This window comes from Pteronotus mesoamericanus, unplaced genomic scaffold (genome assembly GCF_021234165.1).
Source record: "Pteronotus mesoamericanus isolate MK-2021 breed Mesoamerican mustached bat unplaced genomic scaffold, CSHL_Meso_final scaffold_1186, whole genome shotgun sequence".
NCBI classification, from domain to species: domain Eukaryota; kingdom Metazoa; phylum Chordata; class Mammalia; order Chiroptera; family Mormoopidae; genus Pteronotus; species Pteronotus mesoamericanus.
Window position 1 is genome coordinate 7398644 of NW_026555302.1, and position 27509 is coordinate 7426152.

At 39.4% G+C, this 27509-nt stretch overlaps 1 protein-coding gene across 1 annotated transcript in view; it reads right to left on the reverse strand.

The window, feature by feature from the left end:
* Positions 1 to 27509, reverse strand: part of SOAT1 (sterol O-acyltransferase 1) — a 54052-nt gene that overhangs the window by 20720 nt on the left and 5823 nt on the right. Inside the window, exons 2-3 of the mRNA XM_054587706.1 lie at positions 21819 to 21941; positions 8636 to 8694 (exon numbers count right to left, since the gene is read on the reverse strand). Of these exons, the coding sequence (XP_054443681.1) occupies positions 8636 to 8694; positions 21819 to 21933 (174 nt within the window). The 5' untranslated portion in view covers positions 21934 to 21941. The remainder of the gene's footprint in view (positions 1 to 8635; positions 8695 to 21818; positions 21942 to 27509) is intronic.

The window sequence follows — 27509 nt, forward strand, 5'->3', positions numbered from 1 at the left end:
AGCGAGAATACACTGAGTCCCACCTTCTCCCAGACTGCTGATTGAGATGGGAAATACCAGATATGCACCAATAAGTAACACACAGAAGAGTTTCACCAGAGCAGTATGACCATCAGTGAAAACTCAAACAACATCTAGTATTTTAGTAAACAAAGAAACAAGGATGAGATGATTGGAAATATCTTTTTGAGCTGGGAGTTGAGCTGAAACCCTGAAGAACAGGACTTAATTTTAAGTGAAAAGTGACAGAAGACAATATGATAAAAAGCAGAGAGATAGGAAATTATAAGTCAAAACAGAAAATGTAAATGATGTAGGCTGGTTTTAAGGACAAAATACCGGAGTATGTTCCCTGGAAGAAAAATAGTTTTTATAAAGTTATTTTTTTTAAATAAAACAACTTTTTCACTTTAAGGTTATATAATAGTACTTTATTTTAGTTCCTGTTGCTTGTTCCATTTCAATGTCCATCTTCATTTTGAAACTTCTCAATAGGACATTTCCTTAATCAAAACACAACCAGCCCCAATCCCTGGAAAATGACATGAAGAAAAAAGCTTCATTTTTTTCATCTCTAGAATTGGACTAATTAATATATAAAGGTTTTTTTCCCCAACTACAAAAATGTCCCCTGTAGAAGTATACTCAAAAAGAAGGGAAAGAATTTGTTCATTCCACTAAGTACTGGGTACTGAATACTGTTCTGGGCACAGGAGGTACAGCAATGAACAAAGGCGAGTTGCTGAGCTCACGGAATTTACCGGACATAAAGTAGACAGGATGGTATTGTGCAAAGGAAGAAAGGGCGGGGGGGCGTGTTTTTCATAGCGACGGTAGGGCAGCCTGAAGATTAAATGACACTGAAAATGCGGAGGGGTTAAATGGGCAAAAGTCAGTGGGCATCTGTGGAAAAGCAGTAGGAAGAAAACAGCATGAATGTAAAAAGCCCTGAAGCAGGAACACCCCTGGCATGTTCCATAAATAGCGAAAAGCAGGCCTTCGTAGCTGAAGCACAGGAGCAATGAGAAGTGAGGCCAGGAAAGGGGGGGATGGCAGGGGCACGTCTAAACCACACAAGGTCTGGACCCTGCACCCCTTGCTCGCACCGATCAGCCCACTATCTTTTACTCAACAGTAAAAACGAAGCCAGGGACCTTCAGATGTGGCAAAGGCAGGCAAGCCACTTCTTTCAGCTAGGATTCCTTGTGCTTTGGAACCAGTCTCCTCCCCAACTTAAGTATTGGGTTAAGTAGACCAGAACCATGAAAAACAAACCCCACAATGAATGTTCTATAAATGTCAGCATAAAAGCTGCTAAAACCAGACCCTAATCCACCCAACTCAAGTTGAATACGGCAGTCAACTCCTCACGGCACCAGGTCTTGCGCCTTATTTACGAGTTGCCCACAGATGAGCCTCTGCCATACATTCCAAGGACGCACTTGAAACTTCCATCATGTACTAGGAAAACCTACAGCAATCTCCTTACCCTCATCCTTCTTATCAATTGTACCCTTTTCTTTCCTCCTTCCTCCTATTTCCTTCCCTTCACACTCCGGAACTCCTATCTTTTTTTTTTTACAGGCATCCCACAAACAAGGGTGTCCCTTGTCATCCCAACTCACTGTCGGATCGCAGGGACTAAACAGATGTGTGCGACAAGCAGCACTTGTATTATCCAGCAGCTACGGCGGTGAACAAGAGACACACAGCCTACCCTCAGAGCTCGCTGTCCGTCAGTGCGGAAAGACATGATTAATTGCAGAGTGAATACCACAAAGAATGGTTGGGAGTGATAGGAGAACCAACAAAATAAAAATCACAGGCATCTCAATAGTGTGAGGACTAGTACAAGGTGGTAACAGATGTTGTCTCCTTGTTAACTCTCTTTCACAACCGCCCTCCCCCGTCTCTGACTCCAACCTCTGATACCTCAGACAGCGCAGAGCATCACTTGGGTGTGCTAAGCTAAAAGGCTCTTATCTTAGTATTAAGTCTTGCCCTTTTTCCTGCAGTAAAAGTTTTATGTGAGTAGTACACAAATTCATACTTCAGCTAGTACAATAACAAGGAATAAGATGGCTTTAGGGCTAATAATAAAGTAATAAAAGAAATATGAGTTTTCAGTCAGGCAGACCTGGCTTCAAATTCTGCCTCTACCACTTGTGTGAGGCCTCAGGCAACCTATTCCACTATTCTGAGCAGGTACATCCGTGCAAACTTGAGATGAAGAACATCTGACTTGCTAAACTGTTGTGTGAACTTTTAAAACAGCCAAAATAAAGACAAAAACAAAAAACCCTGCAAAAAGGCAAAGCACGGTAATTGATATAGCTATTGCTCTATACATATTTGTAGCTCCAACTCCTACCTACTCAGTCAGAGCTGGCCTCTAACAACAGAAACAAAATAATGTGCGATAAAAACTGCAGTGTAAGCCAATTCTGTCATTTAGTGCTATCACTATTAAAAGGTAGCTATTTAAATCCACTGCATTCCTATACATAGCATTACACTAACTAGGCGTCTTATGTTCACTTTTTAATGCCTTTTTTCTCTGAGGAATTCAGGTGACAAAAGCTGCTGCTAGTGGGAGACAGGAAGGATGCTACTGTGACACCACGAAGTTTCCTTAGCCTCCTCCTTCCATGTATCCAAACACTGATGAAAATAAAGAGGGAATATAGAAAATACAGTACAAGAAACGCTCCATTCTGCCCTCTTCTGAGTCCTTCTATAATATCAAACTGGCCTCAATGAGAATTCAAAATGCATCACAGTAAATCTGAGTAATGTCTAGTACAGTAACCTGAAAAGGAGGCTGAGGGTGACAGGCTTTCTCATTTGCTTGTCTCCCCAACGCCCTCTCTTTAGCATTAATTTCACCCAGCCCATGGACTGTCCCAGCTCGAGGACAGATAAACAGAGGACAACAGAAGACAACGGAAGAGAGGCTGCAGGCAGTTAACTAGAAAAGCAGGTGCTTAGATAATCTATTAAACAGAATTACTATATTTTTAGAGCTCAAAGAAATCTCAGTTTTTAAAATAAACAGCCAAAACGGTTAACCTCCAAGATTCTAAGAATGAGGACCAACCACTATGAAGCAGACTCTCTGGTTGGAACACACAGTGAGGTCACGCACGAGCGACCAGAGATGAAGCAAGACAAACAGGGTTGAGGGACTAGCATGACAAACCCTTAGGCCATTTTAATATATTTTCATTTTATCCTAAGGGCAACTGGAAATCAGTGTTTTAAGCACAAGGTTTATAAACATGTTCAGACTTGCATTTTAGAAAGATAAGTCTTCTACAAAGGGTTCCAAGCAGAGGTTATTTTGGAATGAATCTTAAAATGAGAAAACATCAGGGTCAATTACAGTTAGATAAAAACAGCCATTTCAAAAGTACAAAGGCCTGAAAAAAACAAGAGTAGACTGACAGAAACACACAGTAAAGTGCATTCTCTGAACACGGAGCATAAAAAATTACACTCTGATTCCACAAGGTCGTATTGCCCAGTCCCTGAATTACTTGTTTCTCCGAATCACAGCCTGGCTTGGCACAGAGAATCTTTTAACCTTGTAGTGGCAGGGAACCAGAAACCTGACCTTTTTGGGCAAAACAGGTAACACAGTGGAACAGGTAATAACACAGTGTTTAGGTCTGAAGCTAAATCGACTCCTCCAGAGAGGCCCCCCTCTAACAAATCACTAAAGTCATCGCACCTTACTCTTTCCCTTCATCGCACTTAAAACGATGTCCATTTCTATATATTTCTATTTTTTTGGTGTCTTAAAGTCTGTCTCCTTGACCTGACTTTAAACACTCATGTCATTTTGTTAACCACTGTACACCCAGCTCTCTGCAAAGCACCTGGAAAGGCTATGGGTGTTAAATATATTTCCAGAGAGCTTTTGAAACCAACCTCTGGCACCTAAACTCCTATTCCTACCACTGCTGGCTTATTCAGTGTCTATTATAAAGCAGAAAGTAGTTCCCTTAAAAAACTACCTGGCTCTGATTTCTTTCTAGAGGCTATGAAAGGAACTAAAATTCACTTGTTTTTATTGTTGGTAATGGCTATTATTCACCGAATGACTGCTATATGCTAGATGCTGTCTATATATTATTTAGTCTTTTATATATTCTTTTTATATATTATTTTCAGTCTTAAAACAATCTTTAAAGTAGGCAACAGAATTCCTCTTACATATGGGAGATCTAGGCTTGTGCAAGTCAAGTGATGTGACCCGCCCAAGGTCACAGGACTTGTAACAACCTGGATCAGATCCCTGATCTACCACCTCAGGAGTTCACATTACGTTATACTGTTTTCCTCTGTACTTTATCTGAAATATTCTCTATGGGATGAGCACCATTAGCCAAAACAGTCACCCCCCCTCCCCGGCAAAAAGTCAATGATGTACATGTAGCCTGAAAATGGCAGGTTACCTAATGAAAGGCGATTGTTATTTAGCTTAGTTCTGTTCCAAACATTTCATTTGAAAGAATCAATATAGAAGAGGTTTAAAGTCCTAAATAGTGCACAGTAATAAGCTCCTCCATATTTAAAAGAAAAAGGAAACTTGTCTGGCAATAAGTCTTAAGCATAATTATTGTATAATCCTTAATAGAGGATGCCAAAGGTTCAAGACAGAGCAAAAACTAATGAGCTTAGAGCTCTGAATTATATATATATATATGTATATATATATATATGTGTGTGTGTATATATATATATATATTCCCTTTTTATTTAAAATAAAATTCATACTGGCTGCCTCCCAATTTAAATTAGATTAAAATATATTTTTTTAATTGTATTTAACTGTTTACAGAGAACAGGAGGGAGGGAGAGGGAGAGAAGTATCAGTGTGCGAGAGACACATTGATCACCTCTCACATGCCCCCAACTAGGGACCTGGCCTGGAACCCAGGCATGTGCCCTACACTGGGAATTGAACCAGTGACCCTTTGGTTCGCAGGCCAGTGCTCAATCCACTGAGCCACACCAGCCAGGGCTATTCAGGTATGTATTCTTTATATCATATTTGTATCAGTCTAATGAACTGAATCACATTTATCTTAATCAATTTAGGTAGATTAACTATACAAATGGTGTATTATTCTGCTTCTCATCAGCTTTACCTACCTCCTTCACTTCTTTATGAGCCATTATTAAATACTAGAAACCAGAAAGTAGTTATTCCTAGCACTTAACAAATAAGAATTTCTGGGCAGAAAATACTTAAGACTTCTTTCTCCAGCAGTCCATCAATAAATCAAATAGACTGACACTATCCAAAAATGTTTTTAGAAGAGGTTACTCAAATGTGTGACAAACCATGAAAGGAAGTCCTCATTTGCAGACATGCCACCTGCATCTTACTCATTAGTTTGCCCAATTAATGACTGGGCAACAGCATTACGTATTAATGTGAAAAATAATACTTGAAATGCTACATAAGGCGGAAACGAAATATGTTGCAACAAGTATGTATTTTTAAGAAGTAGAAATTTTTCAGCTGTTAAATTTTCACATTATACCTAATATTTCCTCTATAAAATTATGTACATTAATAAAAGTCCTACAAATATTGATAATAAAGGCACTCCCTTTTCTCTTCTCTCCATTGTCACTGTACTCGGGCAACTGTGCTCAAAGAGGAGGACAGGCATCCAGTGTCCTGGCCACGGCTGTACCATGTGAGTCCTGTCCTTCTCGCAAAAATGCAGTTCTCTTGCTCACAAATCTGAAAGCCTGAGCTCGGGAAGAGTGACTGGATACCTCCTTAACTGAAAAATTCAGAACCAAGTGAACTCCTGCTACTAAAATCCCCTCCCTCTCCAAGCCTGAGTGTCCAGCCTCTGCTAGGATTCTACGAGATACATTAATATCAAATACGCTTAAATAAAACAAAATGAGTTTCTGGTATTTGCAACCAAAAGAAAAAACTGAAATAACATCACGTTAAAACAAAGCTAATTTATCTATTAACGTAAATTGGTTGGGACTTAATCATTTGAAATCTCCCTTGGACTGTTCCAAGGTCTTTTAAGTCTTGTTACAACACAATTCTAAGGATTTCACAAGGTCATGGCGCAGGGTTACACAATGTCTTGTGACCCCACTCACACCAAGGCTTTTGTTAATTCAGTACGTAAAACATTTTTATGAAAGCATTTAGACCCAGAAGTGACCTTCAGAGATTCAACCAGTTTAACCCACTAATGTCGTAACTACCCTCATTCCTCTTCCCTGCAGACTAAAGAGCTTGCTTGCTACTTGACAATCTTCTTCACAGTTCTATGTGTTATGAGATCTTCTGTCTGTACACCTGAATTCTCAGAGTCCTCTTTAGGTTGCCAGATTTAGCAAATAAAAATATAGCAACGCCCAGTTAAATCTGATAAACAACAAATATTTTACTCTGTCTCGAATACTACATAAAGCCTAAAAGGCTATTTGTTGCTTATCTGAATTCAAATTTCGCTAGGCATACTGTATTTCATCTAACAACTCCAGTTCTGTGGAGCTGAAAGAGTTACCTAGTAAAACCTATGGATAACCATTCCCTTCACAAAAAGAAATAGTAAATTAGGAGCTAAAATTAAGTTAGCTACACAACTATGACTCAGAATGTTATTTCTGAATGAGGACAGCCCAATATTCTCACTTTAGAAATTAGGGGAGCCCTGGCTGGTGTGGTTCAGTGGATTGAGCTCCAGCTTGTGAACCAGGGGGTCATTGGTTTGGTTTCCAGTTAGGGCACATGCCTGGGTTGCAGGCCAGGTCCCCAGTGTGTGTGGGGGGGGGGCGGGGGGGGGGGGGACAGGGGGACGTGCGCGCACCAGAGGCAACCACACATTGATGTTTCTCTCCCTCTTTCTCCCTCCATTCCCCCTCTAAAAATAAATAAATAAAGTCTTTAGAAACAAAAATGAAGGGAAAACTGTCCAATGAAGATGAGTGACAACTGCGTTACCAGGAGACCAATCATATGGTTAGAGCAGAGATTTTCAACCAGTGTGCTGCAGGAACTTTTAAAGCATGCAATACCCGACTATTTAGTCAGGGGTACTGATCACCTTTCCCTTAGATTGTCAAAGACAAAAATGACAACAGCCAACACAACAATAGCTGACTGGTGTAAATGAATCAAAATTTTATATATATATATAAAAAATATATTTTATATATTTTTGTCAGATCATCAAAAATTCTATCTTTTTGGTGTGCTGCAGAATTTTAGTAATTAGTTTATGTGTGACATGAGATGAAAAAGGTTAAAAATCACTGGATCAGGGCTTTGGAACTTCCAGTCCCACCCCTACACCTCCATAAAAACCCAGAAGGCCAGCTGGTTAGCTCTACCTGTTGTAGAACCAAATGCTTCCCACCTACCAGGTGCAAACTCCTCAGGGAAAGGTCCTCCTTTGGCGCCTCTCCCTGCGTATCTCTTCATCTGGCTGTGATTCTTATCCTTTGCAATACCTCAGTAATCCAGTGAGTAACCAGGTTTTGCTGAGTTCTGTGAGCCACTCTGCCAAATTACCAGCCCTGCGGAGCCTCTGATTTATAGCCAGTGGGTCAGACGTACAAGTGACCATCTGAACTTGCTACTGGCACTGAGTTGGAGGGGGTCGTTGGAACCTCCAGCTGCAGCCAGATGTCAGAAGCACAAGCAACCCGGCTTGCTTCCAGGCTACCTGGAAGGGGAGGGCAGTCTTGGGGACTGAGCCCTTTTTCACCTGCAGAGTCTGACTTTTACCTCTGGGTGAACAGAATCAGAACAGAGCTGAATTCCTGGGGCAGCCTTGCTGGCATCTGGGAATTGCTTGGTGGGGCGGGAACCCAAATCCCCCTGTTAGATTGGGTCCAAGAACCCCATTCAAATATGAGGCTAAAAATATCTAAATTTGTTATCCCAAATGAATGTGTATGTGTATGCATGTATGTATCACTAAATTAATAAACAGATACAAATAGGGCTATTTCATCTACAACACTGGTTATTTAGAGATTCACATTGACTAATAAATTCTGGAAGTAATCTTCTCAGAAAAAAGCAAGGCTACCTTGGGTTTGAAGTCAACTTACATTCAAGCACACATAGTATATTAAATTATAAATTTTTAAAAATTGTTCTTTGTCCTCCAGAATTTCCTGGGTGCACTACTCAATTCTGACTTGCAGAATTTTTTGCTTGGCTTGAAATGGCTCCACGTTGCTGTTTTTGAGTTGATATTTCTTCTACATTCCCAACAGATTGTTTCTAGATTCAGATTCAGCGTTTACCGGAAGCCTATTACTTCTATGACCCTTGCTACTTTCACAAAGCACTTAGACATTCGTACAGAAGTTCAATTCTAATATGGTTCATTAAAACCAAGTTTTGCTGGTAAAAGTCAGAAAAGTGACAGTGATGGAGAGGACGGCAGCGAAAAGGGCGACCTGGTTCTTAGGGAGGACGACAGGGTGGCAGACCTTACTCTCCTGTTCCACAGAAGGGCAATGTCAACTGATAAGAAGGGTAAATATTTAAGCAATTTAGCATTAAAAATTTACTGAACAAAACTCTTCACCTTAACACTCTACATGTTCGTTTCTGGAAGAGGGCATTACTTACTTCTGCCTCTGCTGTCAGCTGTTTCTTCTTCGCTATCAACTGCTTTACGTCGACCCTGCCTGAAGGAAAAAAATGTAACTTTTAAGTTGATGGAGATACAGCTGCCTACCAGTGCTATTTAAATCATGAAGTTGAAAAGCAAACAAGCAAAAATGGATGACTATGTAAACGACAGTGACATGACAACTCTTAAAAATAAAGCACGGGTAATATAAATAGAAGCAAACTCACACATAAAAATGCTAACTGGAAAAGACAAAACTACTATACATGTACACATAGTAATTACAACTGTATTAACCATGTGATGCAATAAGATACAATTCTAACAGCCTGGGAAATTAGATTCTCCGAATAGATCCTGCAACTGTGACTAATAAAACGCACAAGCAACGTTAAAGAAACAGATAAACTGAACTTCAAAATTTTTAGAAAAACCTTTTGTGCTGCAAAAGAACAGGTCAACATCAAGAAAATAAAAAGAAAAGCCACAAAATCAGGAAAAAAACATTTGCAAATCTGAGCAAGAACTTGTATCCATGATATATAAAGAACTCTAACAACTCAATATAAAAAGACAAATATCCAATTTAAATATAGGCAAAGTAGTGAACAGACATTTTTCCAAAAAAGATATTCAAACAGTCAATACCACATGAAAAGATGTTCAACATCACTGGAAATCAGGGAAATGCCAATCAAAACCACAATGAAATATCGCTTCCTACTCACTAGGATGGATATAATCAAACATGCTGAACAAGTGCTGGCACTGTGCATATCACTCCTACATTGCTGGCAGGAACATAAAATAATGCAATGCTTTGAAAAACAGTCTAAAAGTTCCTCAAAAGGTTAAAAATACATTTCCCATCTTCACTCTCTCACTAGCAATTCATTCCCAACCTGTTTCTGAAACTCTTCTCTTTTTGGAGTCACTATGGAATCCAAATTTCTAAATCCTGGTCCTCGTTAAATCTGCTACAAATTTCAACATTTATGAACTATTTATCATGCATCATCTCATTTATTCATTGTAACAAGCAAGAGTTGGTTTCATTTCTATTTTAAAAATGAAGAAATTAAGATTCAAATAAATTAAACATCTTGCCCACAGCTGCATGACCAGTAAGTAACTGGGCACTTGAAGTAAAAGTGGGCATTCTTCTGCCCCTCGTCACGCGACACGCATCTTAAAAAAGTTAGAAATAAAAATCTAAACAATCAAGCCTACTTAGTGACTGGATTCCTAAAGATGACTAAGGAGTACTAAACAGTGACTAATAACCATTTTTTTGTTTCAATTCTTTTAAGAAATAGATTCTTTGTCTCCTTGCAACAAGTACAGAATTAGCTAATGGCTGGCACTAAGAGGTTTTTATTGCCTAGAAGTTCAAACTCATCTTAAAATTCTGATCATTTTCTTTTAAAAAATTCCGACTACGCCTTAGAAGAAAGGCATCCCAGCCTCTCTTGCCCTTCAGAGATATCAGTAACCTAAAAATCATGTAAAAGTCACCTCTGTGTCCATAGGATGGTCGAATTTAGAAGTAGTCCTTGAGTCACTATTTACCAGTCTTTAAAACAAAAAGGGAGATAACATAGTATAATCCACCTATGATCTTTTATACTGCTCCACTGACCTCAAAAACTTTCCTTAATTCTCAACTAATCATATCTGCACAACCATAAAGAAATGGAATCTGAACCAGAAACAATGGTCAGTATACAAATACTCATACAGAAAAGCAGATTTAATAGATAATGGTATACCAACTAGGTAGCCATTCTGAAAAACTGTAAAATTAGATCCCTAACTCACTTATTATTTAAAATAAATTTCAGATGAATCAAATATTTGAATCTAAAAAACCGTAAGTAAAAAACTTGTTTCCCTTTCTCGTTATATTGGATGATTTCTAAACATGACAAGAAATCTAAAAGCAATAAAATGTGATTAGATAAAAAATAAATGTGGCAAGGCAAACCATAAGCAAAGTCAGAAGGCAAACGGCTAGTTAAAAAATATTCACCCCATCAATACATGATAGTCAAAGGATTATTTTCCTTAATATAGAATAGCTGTTTAAAGAAAAGAAAAATAGCCACCAGATAGGTAATAAAAATGGGGAAAGGAGAGAAACAGAGCTTTTAAAGAAAAAAAAATAAAGTCAATAAATATATTAAAAAGTTCTCTACCTCACTTATAATTCATGAAAACAAATTTATGCTGTGTTTTTTGCCCATCAAATTGCAAGTTTAAAAAGATTGGTAAGACATATTGACAAGAGGATGGGATAACAATATAGATGGGAATATAAAGTGGTATAACATTTTTAAAAGTAAAATTAGTAATATCTAGCCCTGGCTGATGTGGTTCAGTGGATTGAGTGTCGAGGGTTTGCTGGTTCAATTCCCAGTCAGGGTACATGTCTGGGTTGTGGGCCAGGTCTCCAGTAGGGGGCACACAAGAGGCAACCACACATTGACGTTTCCCTCTCTTTCTCCCTCCCTTCCCCTCTCAGTAAAAATACATACATACATGCACACTTTTTTTATGAAAGACTTTTATGATATATTGAAACCCAACTTACAGCACAGGCGAAGGGCATATCAGTTTTATTTTTCAGTATTGTTACTGTTTATATAAAATGTACGTACAAGACTCAGCAGTTAAAAATTAAGAATATTTACTCAGATTTATGAAACCAACTAATATTTAGCAATATCTAAATTTTTAAGATTTTTATTTATTTTTAGACACAGCAATTTGTTTTTTAATGAAACCAAAATATCTTGTATTTCTTGAACAAAGACTAGCAGAAGAGGAAATAGCCCCATTACTTAGCATGAGGACAGAAGACTGAGATTATGCAAAGATTATGCATAATCTACAAAGGAATAAATGGAAATACCAATCACAATTGGTCTATAACTTTTTTTAAAATTCTGTTTTGTTCTGTTTTTTAATCCTCACCCAAGGATATGTTTATTGATTTTAGAGAGAGAGGAAGAGGGAGAGAGGAACACTGATGTGAGAGAAAGAAATCAGTTGCCTCCCAATACACCAACCGGGGATCAAACCCGCAACCTTTTGGTGAAGGGGATGACGCTCCAACCAACTAAGCCACTTGCTGGGGCTGCTCTGTAACCTTTTGAAGGCTATAAATGGATTTTTAATCTATAATCAAAATAATTCCAGGAACTTTATTACTCAACCAGAGTTAACTTTGGTTTATTTTTCTTTTATCACTACACTTGAATCAACTGTGTGAGCTGCCCACACTATATGGAATAAAGGAATTAGCCTTAATACCATTGATCTTTTACATCATATGATCTTAATTTAAAAATTAAGAGATAACTTCTGGTAGAAATACTAAGATTTCATGTAGACTATAACTCTTAGTTGATTTATTATATAGCAGAGGGCTGCCAAGCTGCCTAGGATCTGGGACAGAAGAGCTGCCAGCACCATCAACGGGAAGGTAAAATAATACCTTGATGAATCTAGTGCTACATATTGTAAACAGTGCTTTCTCATCTGCTCTCCTTTGTTTTGCAAGAGGACACGTAAGCACTGACAGGCTGTAAGTCATCCGCGTAGGTACGATGACCACATACACAGAAAAGACTTTAAGCCCCATCTTCTGACTTCCTCCTGGCCTATCCAATTTTGTCTTCCTAACCATGAAAACAAAACACAAATCCACCTGTACTACTTCCTCCCAGAAATCCTCTCTGAAAGCAAACTAAACACCTTACACATCATCTATACTGTCTTAAACTCCATGCCTTTGCTAACTCATGCCTTCCTCTGGCCTGAAAGCCCTCTCCTGGTCTCTTCTTCAAAGGCCAGACTCAAATTCTACCCCTCTGAGACACTTCCTTCCATTCTAAAGCAAGATACCCCTCACCCTGTTGGCCTCCTATTCCATATAGTTACTATAATTTACTTTACTTTAACTACTGTTTATAACATAGAACTGTCTTCTGTTTCAGTGTCTTACTTATCTGAGCTAGTAGCAACACTGTGCATATACATAGATCAAAGGCGCCTAACAACACTAGATTAAACTGTCTGCTGGAAGGCAGTGACCAGACTTTAATCTCAGATGCAAGCACTGCATGTAATGCCATGATTAAACAACAGCTAAGACCAATTCTTATTCTAAAAGCTAGAATTCCAAGATTTAACTTTTGATAAAGTTATTAAAATTAGATTCCAGAATATTCTAGCTACAACAGTGAAAATCAGATTAGAAAATACAAGCTATTCCCTCAAACATTTCTTGCAACTTCACCTTAAAAAACTGTCATAAAGTGGATTGTATAATATTCTCCCCTTTAGAACGCTGTTACAGTTTATGATTATATTCCTGCCCCAGGGCTTGGCAACATGAAAGAATATCTCATTAAAAGCAAAACATCACTGACCACCTTTTCTTTCAAAATAGTCAAGTTATGTCTCATGCTCCATTATTTAAAACTGAATGTACCTTTTATGCCTGGGAAAAATTATATTCAAGTGATTTTTAGCAATTCTCCTAAAAGACAAATTTGCCAGAAATACATTACATCCCAGAAAAAAATCATCATTGACATTATTTTGTTGGCCCTCTTAGAACTTTAAACCTTTCGGGCTGCTTTTTTAGCATAATTCTCTTTCTTTAAAAAGTTTAAAAAGCTGTCAAAGAAAGCATTAGCTAATATCTTCCATTTCTTTTTACTAATCTTCCTGCAATAAACTAAGGTACTCAATCTCTTTTGACCTTAAAAGCTATAAAAAGTACTAATTAATAACCAATAACTTTATTTCTGCTGGTAATTATGTTACCTCTCATTGCACAAAGCATTTCTCAAGTTAGTGGACTTTTTCATCTCTCAGAACGCCACACACGTAGTTTACTTAAAAGGCCATGTCATCCACAACTGAAAAAGCGTGAAGTAGCAGGGACCCCCATATTGCCACTGGGAGGGCCACATTCCGAGAAGACAGTCTGGCAACCTGTACCCAAATCATCTTACAGATACGCATTCCTTTTGCCCTAAACACAATGTCTAGGAACGTATTCCATGGAAAAATCACAACACTTGAATTTTTGCTTATCTTTATTTTCTAAAACAAACATGTTTTGCTTTTATTCTAAGAAGGAAAAAAGGTACTCTCAACCTATTCAGTTAATCAAAGCTTTATGTGGACTGGACAGTTTCATAATTAGATGCATATATTGGATGAAGAGGCAAGATTACAGAGTAACAATGATATTAGGGTTTTTTTCATATTTTTGCCAAGGGATTTTCAAAATTTGTTACAAAAGCCATGCTACTATGTTCAGAGATATATATATAAAACATATATATAACATATATAAACATATATATCAACACTGAAATTAAATAGAACTACAGCATATTAACTGAGTTAACAATTGTAAAACACTTAAAACAGTGCTTGCCATATGATAAACCTGTTAGTGGTGGTAAATTAACTATCACATGAACAAAGTGGTAAAATAAAAGACAGTCGAAAATAAGCATAACCTGTAAATTAGGAGAAAAGTAGGGAACTTCTGCAATCTGATGAAGGGCATCTACAAAAAACCCACAGATAACTATTATTTGCAGGTAGCATGATCATGTTTACAGTAAATACTACAAAACCTGTTACACCTAAAAAATAAATTCAGCAAGGTTGCAGGATACAGCATGAGCACAAAAACCAGCTGCACTTCTGTAGAGTAGTGACAATCAAAAAGTGAAATAAAGAAAATAATTCCATGTACAATAACATCAAAAGAAACAATAAATAGGAATAAATTCAACAAAAAAGTATAAAACTTACAGTTTGAAAACTATAAAACATTGTTGAAAAAAATTAAAAACTTGAATAAACCAAAAAACATCCCGTGTTCATGCACTAACAGATTCAATTCTGTTAGGATAGTGTATTAGTTTCTTGTGGCAGCTGTAACAAATTACCACAAACTTGGTGGCTTAAAACAACAGAAATTTATTCTTTTATAGTTCTGGAGGCTGATCTGAAACCAAGGTATCACAGCAAGGTCACACTCCCTCTGGAGGCTCTAAGGAGAACCCCACCCTTGCTCTCCAGCTCTGGAGCGGCCAGCACCCTCTGACCTACAGCCACATCAGGCCAATATTCCAAGCCAGTATCTACAGATCTCTCTCAGCTCCATCTCCAGATCACTGTCTTCTCTGTGGGTGGTCAGATCTCTCTGCCTCCTGTTTACATAAGACTGCATTCAGGGCCCACATGAATATTCAAGATAATCTTATTTCAAGATTCCCAACTTAATTCATCTGCAACCCTCCCCCCCCACCACGGCATCCCGCTCTGTACCTTTTCCTGCCACATGAAGCATTCACAGGTTCCAAGTTTTAGGACCTTTTAGGAGAGGGGACATTCTTCTGCCTACCCCTGATGGCTGTACTCCTGAAACTGATGCAGGATATCCACATGCAAAAGCCTAGACTGAACCCTTATCTTACACCAAATGCAAAAATTAACTCAAAATGGATTAATGACCCTGGTATAAGACCCAAAGCTGTAAAACTCCTAGAAAAAAAGAATAGGTGAAAACTTTTATGACAATGGGTTTAACAATGATTTCCTGGATATTACACCAAAAGTACAGGCAATAAATGCAAAAATAAACAGAGTAATTTCAAATTTAAAAGCTTCTATGCATGAAAGGACACAATCAACCGTGAAAAAGCAACCTATGGAATGGAGGATAATACTGCTAAGTCATATATCTGATACAAGTTCATTTCCAGATGTACCCCTACAACTTAACTCAAGAACTTCTACAACTCAACAACGTAAAACAATTAACTAAAAAATGGCCAAAGGACATGCACAGACATATCTCCAAAGAAGAAACACACACGGTCAACAGGTATATGAAAAAGTGCTCAACATCACAAATCATTGGAGAAATGCAAATGAAGTACCACCCCACACCAATCAGGATGGCTACTATTCAAAATAATAATAAAACAAGTGTTGGTAGGGATGTGGTGAAATTGCAACCCTTATGCACCACTGGTGGGATTATAAAATGGTGTAGCCATTATAGGAAACAATATGCCAGCTTCTTAAAAAATTAAAACTAGAACTACCACACAATCCAGCAATCCCACTTCTGGATATTTATCCAAAAGAATAGAAAGCGGAGTCTCAAAAAGATATCTGTACACCTATGTTCATAACAGCAGCATTTCTCACAATAGTCAAGAAGTAGAAGCAACACATAAGTCCATCAGTGGGTGAACATGTAAAGAAAACATAATATATGAATGAAATGGAGTATTTTTCAGCCTTATGCAAGAAGGAAATCTTGCTTAAAATGTCACATGCTACAACACACATAAATCTTGAAGACATGGTACTAAGTGAACTAAGCCAGTACGATTCCACTTTTATGTGGTATCTAAAGTAGTCAAATTCATTGACAAAAAATAGAATGGTGGTTAACAAGAGGTGGGGGAAATGAGGAGTTGTTTAATGGATATAGTTTCAGTTTTGCAAGATGAAAAAGTTCTGGACATCGCTTGAAGAACAATGTGAATCTACTTAACACTACGGAACTGTACACTTAAAATGGACAAGATGGCAAATTCTGTTATACGCGTTTTTACCACAATTAAAAATTTAAAATATGGGGAGGGGGGAGGCAGCGGCAGCAGAAGGTATACAGGGGATAAATGGTAATGGAAAATATACAATAAAATTAAAAAATGAAAAATATAATAATTTTTAAGTGGGCAAACGACTTAAAAGCTTTTTCTCCAACGATCTACAAATGGCCAATAGGTACATGAGGAGATGTTCAACATCATTAGCCATCAGGTAAACGGGATTCAAAATCAGAGTGAAACACCACTTCACACGCACTACAGTGGCTAGCCTCAAAAGACAGGTCACAGCAAGTGGTGGAGAGGATGTGAAGAAACTGGAACCCTCATACCTTTGCTGGTGGGAATATAAAATGGTGTGGCTGCTCTGGAAAAGTCTGGTAATTCCTCAAGAATTTAAACACAGATTTACCATACAATTCAACAACTCTACCTCTATGTATATGGGTATACCCAAGAGAAGTGAAAATACATGTTCACACAAAACTGCTCACAGCAGCGTTGTTCCTAATAGCCAATAACTGTAAACACCCCAAACAACCATATGATAAGTAATAGGTAAACAAAATGTAGCAAGTATATCCATACAGTGAAATACTGAAGTGATACACGCTAAAGCATGGAAAGCATTATGCTTTGTGAAAGAAGCCAGACACAGAAGACCACACATTCTATGATTCCCATCATATAAAATGCCCAGAACAGGCAGATTCAAAGTGACAGGAAACACATGAATAGTTGCAGGGCTGGGAGAAGGCCAGCATGGAGAGTGGCTGTTAAGGGACATGAGGTTCCTTTTGGAGATGATAAAAATGTTCTGTAATTAAACAACGACAATAATTTGTTAGGCAAATGATTTCTGTTGCTTGGCGTGAATGATGCCATCTTAAAAAGCAAGCAGCTCTCAGTGACCCCAGTTCTCCCAGAGAGGGGTGAGCCTGTGTCACCTGAAAGGAATGTTCTTACAAAGTAGGCCCATTAAGTCACTCATGTCTTGGAATGTACAGCTCTTAACCACGTGGCCACAAGCCACCTGTGTTGCCCGAGGCTCCCTATGTCAGGCTCCCAGCTGCCTTCCGTGCAGGAAGTAGAGGTCCACCTCCTTGCTGGTGTCCAACACCTGCTATGTCCTGCTTCCCTTACTTTGTTTAATTTGAGTTGTCGGCCTCTTTCTTTGGTCTCCAGGCACCGTCCTCCAGGAGGGCTCCGGGACACCTCAGGACATTTTCCCCAGGTGGCTATAAAATGTTGTAAATGCACTGACAACCAGTGAATTATACACCTTAAAATGGAGAATTTTATGATTTGTAAATTACATCAACTTAAAAAAGTAGAAGAAATGGAAGGAAAAAAGAAAGAGTAAGAGGTAAGGGGCCAAATGGGGGGAAGGGAGGAAAAAGCAGAGGATCAAGGGGAGAAAAGAAAACAAGGAGGAGAAAAAGAAGGAAAAAGAACTTAGACCAGTCTCTGCTCAAATAGCATTTCCACATTTAGGATAAAGACAGAACTGGTAAATGGCACAGTACTATGTCTAGATAAGATTCCCAATTTCAGCTTTTTCTACCAAGGTATGCAGGGTCCTCATTTCTATTCACTTCCAGAACGAACAATTCCACAGTGTGTGACAAGGGATGCAAATCAGGGAGAAAGAGCAGAAACGACAGGTACACAGTCATGAAAAGAAATAGTAAGGAAGATTTCTAAAATTTAAACAGGCAACTAAAAAAAGAAAAAATTAAACACAGTAACAGCAGGAACACATAAGGATAATTTTGTAAGGTGAATGCTGCAGTCTAGCATTACGTATCAAAATGAGTATCTTAAAGGAGCATACTCTAACCCCTTAATTCCTCTGACAGGCATCTGACAAACAGGTGAAGATATTAGTTACCATTTGTTTATGGCAGGAAAAAAAAAAGAAACAACTTAAATATTCATTGGAAAAACAAGTACATTTGGTACATGACATGCATAAAAAAGTTTATAGCCACTCACCTATAACTTGACAATGGAACAACTTCTACAATGTGTTCAAGACCCCAATTACCAAACAACATGTAAAATAATCTATTTATATAAAAAATGTTATTTATGGAAATTAAATATCTCTGGAAGGACATACACTTATTTCTCAATGACAGAATTTTGAGTCATTTCTGTTTTCTTTTTTATCCTTTTTTAATAAATTGTGAATTAATTGAACATTTTACTGCATATACATTATAGCACAATACAAGCTTTTTTTATTAACACACATTACTTTTAAAATCAGGTAATAGCCCTGGCTGGTGTGGCTCAGTGGACTGAGTGCTGACCTGTAAACCAAAAGGTCACCAGTTTGATTCCTAGTCAGGGCACATGCCTGGATTGTGGGCCAGGTCCCCAGATGGGGATGTGGGAGAGGCAGCCAATAGATGTTTCTCTCCCTCTCTTTCTTCCCCTCTCTAAAAAGTAAGTAAATAAATAAATTTTCAAAAAATAAAATAAAATCAGGCAATAACAGTTTCAATTTAGACAACAAACTATCTTCAGAACTGGCATTATTTCAGCCCTGGCTGGTGTGGCTCAGGGCACTGAGCACCAGCCCATCAGCCAGATCCCCAGTCGGGGCACACGCCTGGGCTGCAGGCCAGGTTCCCGGTTGGGGGTGTTCATCTGATGGATGTTTCTCTCCCTCCCTTCCCCTATTTCTAAAAAATAAATAAGTAAAGTATTTTAAAATAAATAAATAATAAATAAATTTTAAAAGCTGATATTATTTCAAACAAATGCAACAAAATAACAAGAAAGGCAATTAACCATAATTTCACCTAATAGGCACTGGGTAAGTTAAGCATATTTTTGTGAAAATGTGAACTAAATACTGCAAAGTCACAATAATGGTCACTATTAATTCAATAAATCAAAGGTTGGGTAAGCATATAATTTATCAAACCAACTGGGGCACTTCTCAGAATGCAAGGAAACACTATAAAGAATTACACTGGACACAGGCAAAAACTGAGACTAACCTAAGCAAACTGGGACATCAAGTCATCCTACCCATAAGTTACCAGAATTACAAACCACAGAGTAAGACTTCAAGAATTACATACAGTGAGTTTAAGGTAAAAGTCCTTGGGGTTATGCCAAAGTGATATATCACAAGGCAGTTCTAGTTGAGTCTCAGAGTTCTTGACACGCGTGATTCTCAGCCAGCAATGCCTGGCGGGCTGTCCAGCAAGCTTTTCCACACTTAGCGTTCCTGGACCCTCCCCCTGGGGTTCTGATGCAGTAGATTTATGCAGGGGACCGAGGTGCAATTGCAGTTTCTTGGTTTCCTTTCATTCTACAGGTGATTCTCAGGGCACCCTTCGATGGCTCACTTTGTGTCAATCTGACTGCCCTGGTAGGGGGGTGTCTGCAAGGGCGTTTCCAAAAGACAGAAGCTGCTGAATCAGTAGACCCGGTGAAAATCACCCTCTCCAGCGCTGGAGGGCCTGAACGGAATGCAGGGCAAAGGATGACAGGTTCTCTGGCTCGAACTGCCCGCAACAGTGGTGCTCAGGTTTCACAGCCTTCACACTAAGAGTTAGATGGTCGTCCTGGATCTCAGGACTTCGGACTTAAGGTTTGGGCTAGTCGGTCGCCACGGGCTGCCCTGGCTCCCCAGACCGCAGACAGAAGACTGTGGGACTCCCCGGCCCCCATCGGACCCAATCCCTCACAGTGCGCCTTTCTAGGTGCCTGCGTCTCTCTTACTGGTTCTGATTCTCTGCAAGACCCTGACTAATACAGACGCCAAAAGAAATTTGCCACTAAGATGTGTCTCAAAATTTAACATGTTATGAATCACCTGGGAATGTTATTAAAATGAAATTTTATTCAATAAATGTGAGGTGGGACATTTCCTATAAGCTACCAGATAGTGCAGATGTCCCAGGTCCTGGTTGGTGGGCCATACTAACTGGCATGGCTTGGTGTCCTTTAAGCCCTTAAAACTAAAAGGGCACATCTCACTCATCTGCCAATTCCCCAAAATGAACAAATGTTTATTAGGTAAGCAGACAAACACATTCTATTTTCAGATCAGCATTACTTAACATTAAACCAAGGAGGAGGTCATACTTGATTTAAGCTAAAAATTCAATTGTTAATATTTGCACTAAAACCTGGAATGATTAAAACTTAATGAACTAAAACAATAAAGAGTACTGAAAATACATAGACATTAGAGTTATTTAAAAATTTTTAAAAATTGGAACATGAAGAGAAAATTGTATCTGGTGACAGGAAGTTTCAATAAAAAGTAATTTTTCTGCCTCTAAGACAAAATGGCTTATTACCCAGTCCCTAAATCATGAAAGAGGAATGTTTCTATCTAATGTTGGGTCAGATTTCACATTTTATATCACACTAAAACTAGCCCATATGCAACACAAATGTTTCATAAATAGCTAATTAAGAGTACAGCACGCAACAAACTTCATTATGCCAATTCAAGCAGAAACATTTCTTTTCTGGGGATCCAGCTGCTGATATTTACAATTAAATTTAAGGAGAAAAAGGAAAAGATCACTTCTTTAAGAAGTCCAGCGTGTCAGACAACTTGTCTCAAAGTTCCACCCCTACTTGTTAACCAAACAAGCCTCAGACTTTCAAATCCTTGAAATGAAACCTACACAAATGTCACTGCAAAAATAAATAGCTGATGCAATAGATGACATCAGTTGGAGCTGTGTTCACAGGTCTATCAATCTTAAGCACCAACCTTGACCCTGAACAAGCACTATGTCATACACATCTTTGTATTCATGTGCTAAACAGACTTGGCTGTAAGAATAAAACTTCCTAATCTCTCTATCTCTCCCAAGATTTATAACCTTGTACTGAACTAGGTTAGTTATCCTGGTTATTATTCTCATTATGTTTATTACATCTATTAAAAGAATAATTAGTAGCACTTATTCATAATAATCTAATTATGTTAATCGCAGAGGGAGTGTTTCTTAATCACCTAACTCAGAGCTCCATGAGGACGAACACATCTGTACTGATCATTGCTACAGGTCTCAGCACCTGGCAGGGCACCAATAATTACTGGTAGGTCCGGCGGTTGGAGGAATGAGTAAATGGATGAATTGTGTCTAAAACATAGCAGATAACTCCCAAATGTTCACTGAATTAATTAAGAAGAAAAAGCTTATATCGTAATTTATTCATTACATGAAACTCTAGGTACTATAAATCCTACATCAAAGTATATATTGCAAACTCCACTTATATCCATCAAACTTACTGCTTTGTGATGTGCTGTGTCACCAGTAGTATCAAAGGTGGCTGTGACTAACAATTAAATCAATGTTCCTTTATATTCTCTTTATCAGTGTATTTTTCTCTTCTGCATCGTTACAGAGCCTACCAGCATATCCATTTATAAAAGAGTGAAAGAGATGGCAATCACTGTTCTAAGATGCTGAATTTGTTCTCTATTTCATTAATTCACCTCAAAAAAAATAAATAAATAAATGAGAAGCCTCACCATTCGTGGGTGTCTCTAGGGACTGCTGTGTAGGGTTTCCCTGGTCTTCCTTTTCTTCAGGATTTTCACTGGACTTTGACAGCCGTTTTCTTAGAGACATCTCTTCGCCTACCATTGTGTTATCTAGGAAAGAAGATGTAAAAAGGTTTGAGCTAGGGATCTGGTTTAAGCAAATTGCATGATTTCACCATATTAGAGGTGGTAAAAAATGATGGTATATTCTCTTCCTTCTGTTTTACTGTGATCATGTTTATGCATTTTCTGAGTATAAGATTCTAAAATAAATGTGAAGAAATTAGTCCCCAAAAAGTAACTGACTGGTTTCAAAGGCCCTTCCTTAAACACACCCTCATTCTTAAAGAACAATTTAATTGAACAAACAAGGCATAACTATATGAAAAATTAAGAATTTAATAACAAAAGCTAAGTACAAGGATGCCACAAGGTAGAGTACTATCAGTCGAGTCAATGGTAAAAGCAGTGTATCTGGACTGAGTCTTGAAGGGTGAGAACAGGCACTCATGAGTAAGAAAGGGTTAAAACAAGATTTTTGGAAGCCCTGTTCAAGGGACCACAACTGATCGGGACTATCTTACCAGAGGACAAGAAACAAGCTTTTGCTGAATGTCTACTAAGTGCAAGGACTCTGCTGGGTGCTTCCTGTCTTCCTATCTAATCTTCATAGCAACTCTGCAAAAAAGATGTTACTATTCCCGGTTCACATGAGAAAAAACAAGGCTCAGAGTAGCTACTGTGATGCCCTCCGCCCCCACACCAGGAACGCACCTGCAGCTGTACAAGCTGGGTTTATTAGGGACGCACACCATGGGCAACTGCGGGGTGACTCAGTAAGAAGGCATCAGAAGTGACAGTTAGGATCTGGGACCTGGCTAGGTGATTTTGGGGGAGTCCAAAGAGGCAGAGGTTCACTGTGGCTTGGGTGTTGTCAGAAAGCCAAGACAATTCTAAGTCTCGGTTTCCCAACCAATCTCTGCAGGAAGACCCCCGAGAGGGAGGCAAAAGCTGGAGCTGGCAAAGCAGAAGCCATCACTGGCCTTACTCTGGGGAAGAGGAGGCTGGAAATTTTGCGACCTAGACAATGCTCAGGTTTTGTGTGGTTCAGACATGACGACAGCATGGATTTGTTTTTGTCTTGATCCACTATGGTCACGGAATGGCCTTTTCTGATTTGATGGTCAGTGAAACTGTGCTCAATAAAACACCAAGAACTGGTTTTAAGTGCCCAGCCATCTGGCAGCAACACCGAGGCCTCCCGGGCAACCATGGCGCTGCTTTCCTCCTGCGGCTCCAGCAGCCGGCAGGGACCAAACTCCAGGGCCAGATCTGAGCCCGGGGCCCCTCTGAGTACAAACACTTTTATTTCCATTTTTTTTCAATTGATAAAAGAGAAATATGATGCGGAGAAAGACAATAAAAGAGAGTTGGAATCAAACTGTAAAGACCTAAGAAGTTAGGACATTTTTCCAGTTAGGCAGTGGTGAGCCATTTTAAGCACTGAAAAATATGATTGAAGTCAAATTTTAGACAGATCAATGTCAAGACAGAACAAGGTTTACTCCAAAGCAGTGTTTTACTAGGTATGAAATTTTCATTAGTCTGAAGCAGAAAGGAAAATAATAAAATACTCACTACATTATTTCTAAAGCTACATTTTTTTTAAAAAATTCTGTTATAATCTAAGCTTTTAGATTAAAATGTCCTGTTCTGTCTGACAAATATACATCAGTCAGATGTATACATTAGCTTTTTCTTCTGAAACTGAACATATCAAATAGTTACGGAACAGTAGGCGTATATGTCAAGCAGAAATTTTAGGAAACCAGTAAGATCCAAGTAAGAGGAACTTAGGAAAGAGGTCAGGGCAACTGGTACATCTCCACATCATTTGTGTGACAGTGACAGAGGAAGCCAGAAAAGCATCTAGTTCTTCAACAGAAAAGATCAGAGAAGTGAGAACAAACAACTAAATTCTGAGGAATGCCCTCAAAGACAGACATCAAGAAGTAGAAAAGAAATCACGGAAGAAAACAAGAGAGAAAGAAAGATGCAAAAAGAACCAGGTTGTTTCCAAAAGTAAGAAATTATACAGGGGATGAAGTGATTTAAAAACAGAGACTCTACTTTGGAGTGCTCATGTGCTTTACATGTATGATGCATTTTAATCTCAATATAATCTTTAAGGTAGCTACTCTTATTTTATTCCTCAAATACTGTCTCTGGACACCCTGTCTTCTACTAGTCTTTCCCGTCTCTAGAAAGCCCTTTCTCCTGCGCCCTTTTGTTATCTAGCTAATCCTACTCACCTTCAAAGTAAGAGTCACAGCCACGGCTGCAGGAATGGCCATAGTAACGAAAGCAGCTTTGACTTAGCAAGCAGCTACTGCATACCTAAGGGGCACTGTGCTGCTAAGTCCTTTTTACTTTCTTCCTAAATCATTACAACTGAGAAGGTAGGTATCATTCTCATTTTACAGATGAGAAAAATGTAGTTTAGAGAAGTGATTTCACTTGCCCCAAATCATATGATTCTCCAACAGCAGAACTGGGATTCCAAACCAGAATTGTCGGATTCCACAGTCCCTCCTGTAACCACGAGACGGAGACCGCCTGGCTCGCACCCTCTGCAACGGTTTCTTTGACCCACCACCTATCATCTCACATTCCTCGGCGCTCCCGCTGCACCTGGTGAATCCCATCACACTACCATACTCAGAGAGCAATACGATTCCCCCTGACACTAGCACAAGCTTCTCAAAGACAGAGACTACATGGTATTTACTCCTCGAATACCCAAAATCTAGTGGGGAGCCTCTGGAACACAACAGGTGTGCAGTAGCACAGAAAGTAAGTGTATCGGTAATCCCACAACCAACTATCCTACGTGCGAGGATACAGTGCTCTACTGAGAGAATCAGGAGGAAACTGTACTGGGAGGCGTTGGATGAGCATCATCTTTACTGTTAACTGCTCTGCACATCCTACTCAACAGTAAGATCTACAATTGTTCTTAATGGGGGGGGGGGGGGGTGGTCCTCAAGCCTCCTAAAGGTATGCAAAAACTACTTCAAATATTCCAATAGCTGAAAGAAACAATTATACATTTATCACATAAAGTGAACTATACAGGCTAACGAACACTGATTAAAAGCACTAATTAAGAGGTGGAAAAATAGGTAATAAACCAAGTTTGACAAATAAATGATGGTTAGCAGGAAAAAAAAAATTAGGCCTGGGTACTCTATAGAAAAATTAAGTCCTTGGTCATGAAATTAGGAAACATCAGCCTAACCTAGAGAACAGTCTTACGTCAAAAGCTAAAACACAGGTACTGAGTTTGTACAATCACACTGCCATAATGCAATCTATTTTAGAGGTGGGCTAAAGAGGAAAATGCTAACGTAACAAACCCTTTTTATCATAGTCTACACTAATATCGTTGACCTCAAATTCCTCTTGTTAGCTAGAAGTGAGAACTGTAAGCACAGTGGAAAAGCACAGGATTTAGTATCACAACACGGTAATTTACGAACTTGTTCCACGATATCAGCAAATCCCCCAACCTCTCTGAATCTGTTCCTTCACCTAGAAAATGAAGATAAATACTACTGCAGTTTATCATCACAAAAAAGTAAAATAATATACAACACAGTGCCAATATTTTACTAACAACCAAGTGTAAAGAATCAAGTGATCCAATATCTACATACGTCCTTCCTGTATGCTAAGGGACACAGTCAAACACTAAGCCATGTCATCCCTCAATTCTTGTTTGCTCTATGATGTACTAGATGAGGGTAAATAAAGCGCTATAATTACATACTTCCTCAAGGGCAGCTCAAACACCATGTGGTTTCCAAGATACTATGAACATTTTATTACTGTCAGGTGTTAGGAAGGATAACTATTACTTAAAGTGGCTCACCTCAATTCTGACCAAGTGCTCAGATCATGTAAATGGTAAAATTATGAGATGTCTGAACCGAGCTCCTCCTGCCATGCACGTTAACTAATGGATATAACTGTTATGCAAAAAATGGAGGCAAATTACAGCAATGCTCAGCTCAACTGTTCGTTCCTTCTCTAGACAGATTATCATTTTGGCCTCTGAACGAAGGGCAGACCATGAGGTCAAGAGCACAAGCAAGGAACCAGTGAGCTGCATTCACTCAGCTGAGGGATGAGGGAGAAATGACCTTTCTGACCACTCATCTAAAACGGGACTGAGCCCTGGCTGGTGTGGCTCAGTGGATTGAGTGCTGGCCTGCAAAACAAAGGGTCGCCGGTTCGATGCCCAGTCAGGGCACATGCCTGGGTTGTGGACCAAGTCCCCACTTGGGGGCGTGCACAAGGCAACCACACATTGACACACATTGATGTTTCTTTCCCTTTCTTTCTCCCTCCTTTCCTCTCTCTCTAAAAATAAATAAATAAAATCTTAAAAACGTAAGAAAATAAAATAAGACTGAATCTATTCCTTACCAGTCTAGAGGCACTAGCTGGGCAAACTACTTGAGCTATTGCTAAGGCACAAATTCAAACTGTAATTAATGCTCAATGGTGTCTAAGTGCTGACATGGACCACACTGCCCTTAGGTGTGGTGTACTGCAGGTGTTTTCTCGCCCACCCATTAACACAGGGCCTGAAAGGGGGGTTATCCTCCTCATTTCCTATCACCTCCACGTCATGTTCCTCCTCCCAGCCAGATTATCACGACACCTCTCCTGCTGCAAGTGTGTGCTGGCTCCCTGATCACTCCCCTCATTCTCTGAGGAGGTGGACACCTCACTCACTCTGCCTCTCACTAATTCCTCCACACTTCTCTTATATCATCATCCGAGTACACAGACCCATCCAAAACCCTGGCCTCCAATCTCCTCAACTTCTGGTCTCGAACAAGCTGTTCCCGTGTCCCCGTCACACCTTCCCCTAGAACTGCTGTTACCAGTAACTTTGCCGCGTCCATGATTCGGATTCCCAGCACCCAATCCTTGGAACACCACCAGTTCACTTGCTCTTATTCCTCCACACCAATTCTTTAATGCCCGTCTCCCCGCACCAGCCCCACCCTCCTCTGAGCTCTAGGCTCCTGTCCAGAGGCCTACTTGGCACCGTCATGTAGTTGTCTCACAGGCGTCTCAAACTTAATGTGACCAGAAGTGAACTACTGACGTCCCCTCCAATTCCATTCTCACTGCCTTCCCCACCTGAGTTAATGGCACTAACAGTCAACCTGTGCAGATTTAAAGAAACAAACCAAAAAAAAACCCAACCCCAATTTGGAAGTGATCCTTGATTTTTTACTCTCCTTTATCCAAATCCGACAGCAAGCACATTCGACTCTGCCTTCAAAACACATACCCAGTTCTAACCTTTTCTCACCACAGTCCAAGCCGCCGTCCCCTCTCACTACACTGGCCTCCTACTGGCCTGGCTTCGTGTTCTCCCTTCTGCCCCATTATTTAACACGGCACTCAGCGTGATCCTTTGAAAAGGTAAGTGGAAGCAAGTCACTTCCCTGCTCCAAACCCTTCGAACACTGGGTTTTGTTCTCATCCCTCCCCGTTACCCAGTGACTCAGTGACCCGCTCGCCTCTCCGGCCCGGCCTCCTGCAGCCTTGACCTGCTGCCGCGGCGCTCTCGCCTGCTCTACGCTAGCTACTTTGGCCTTT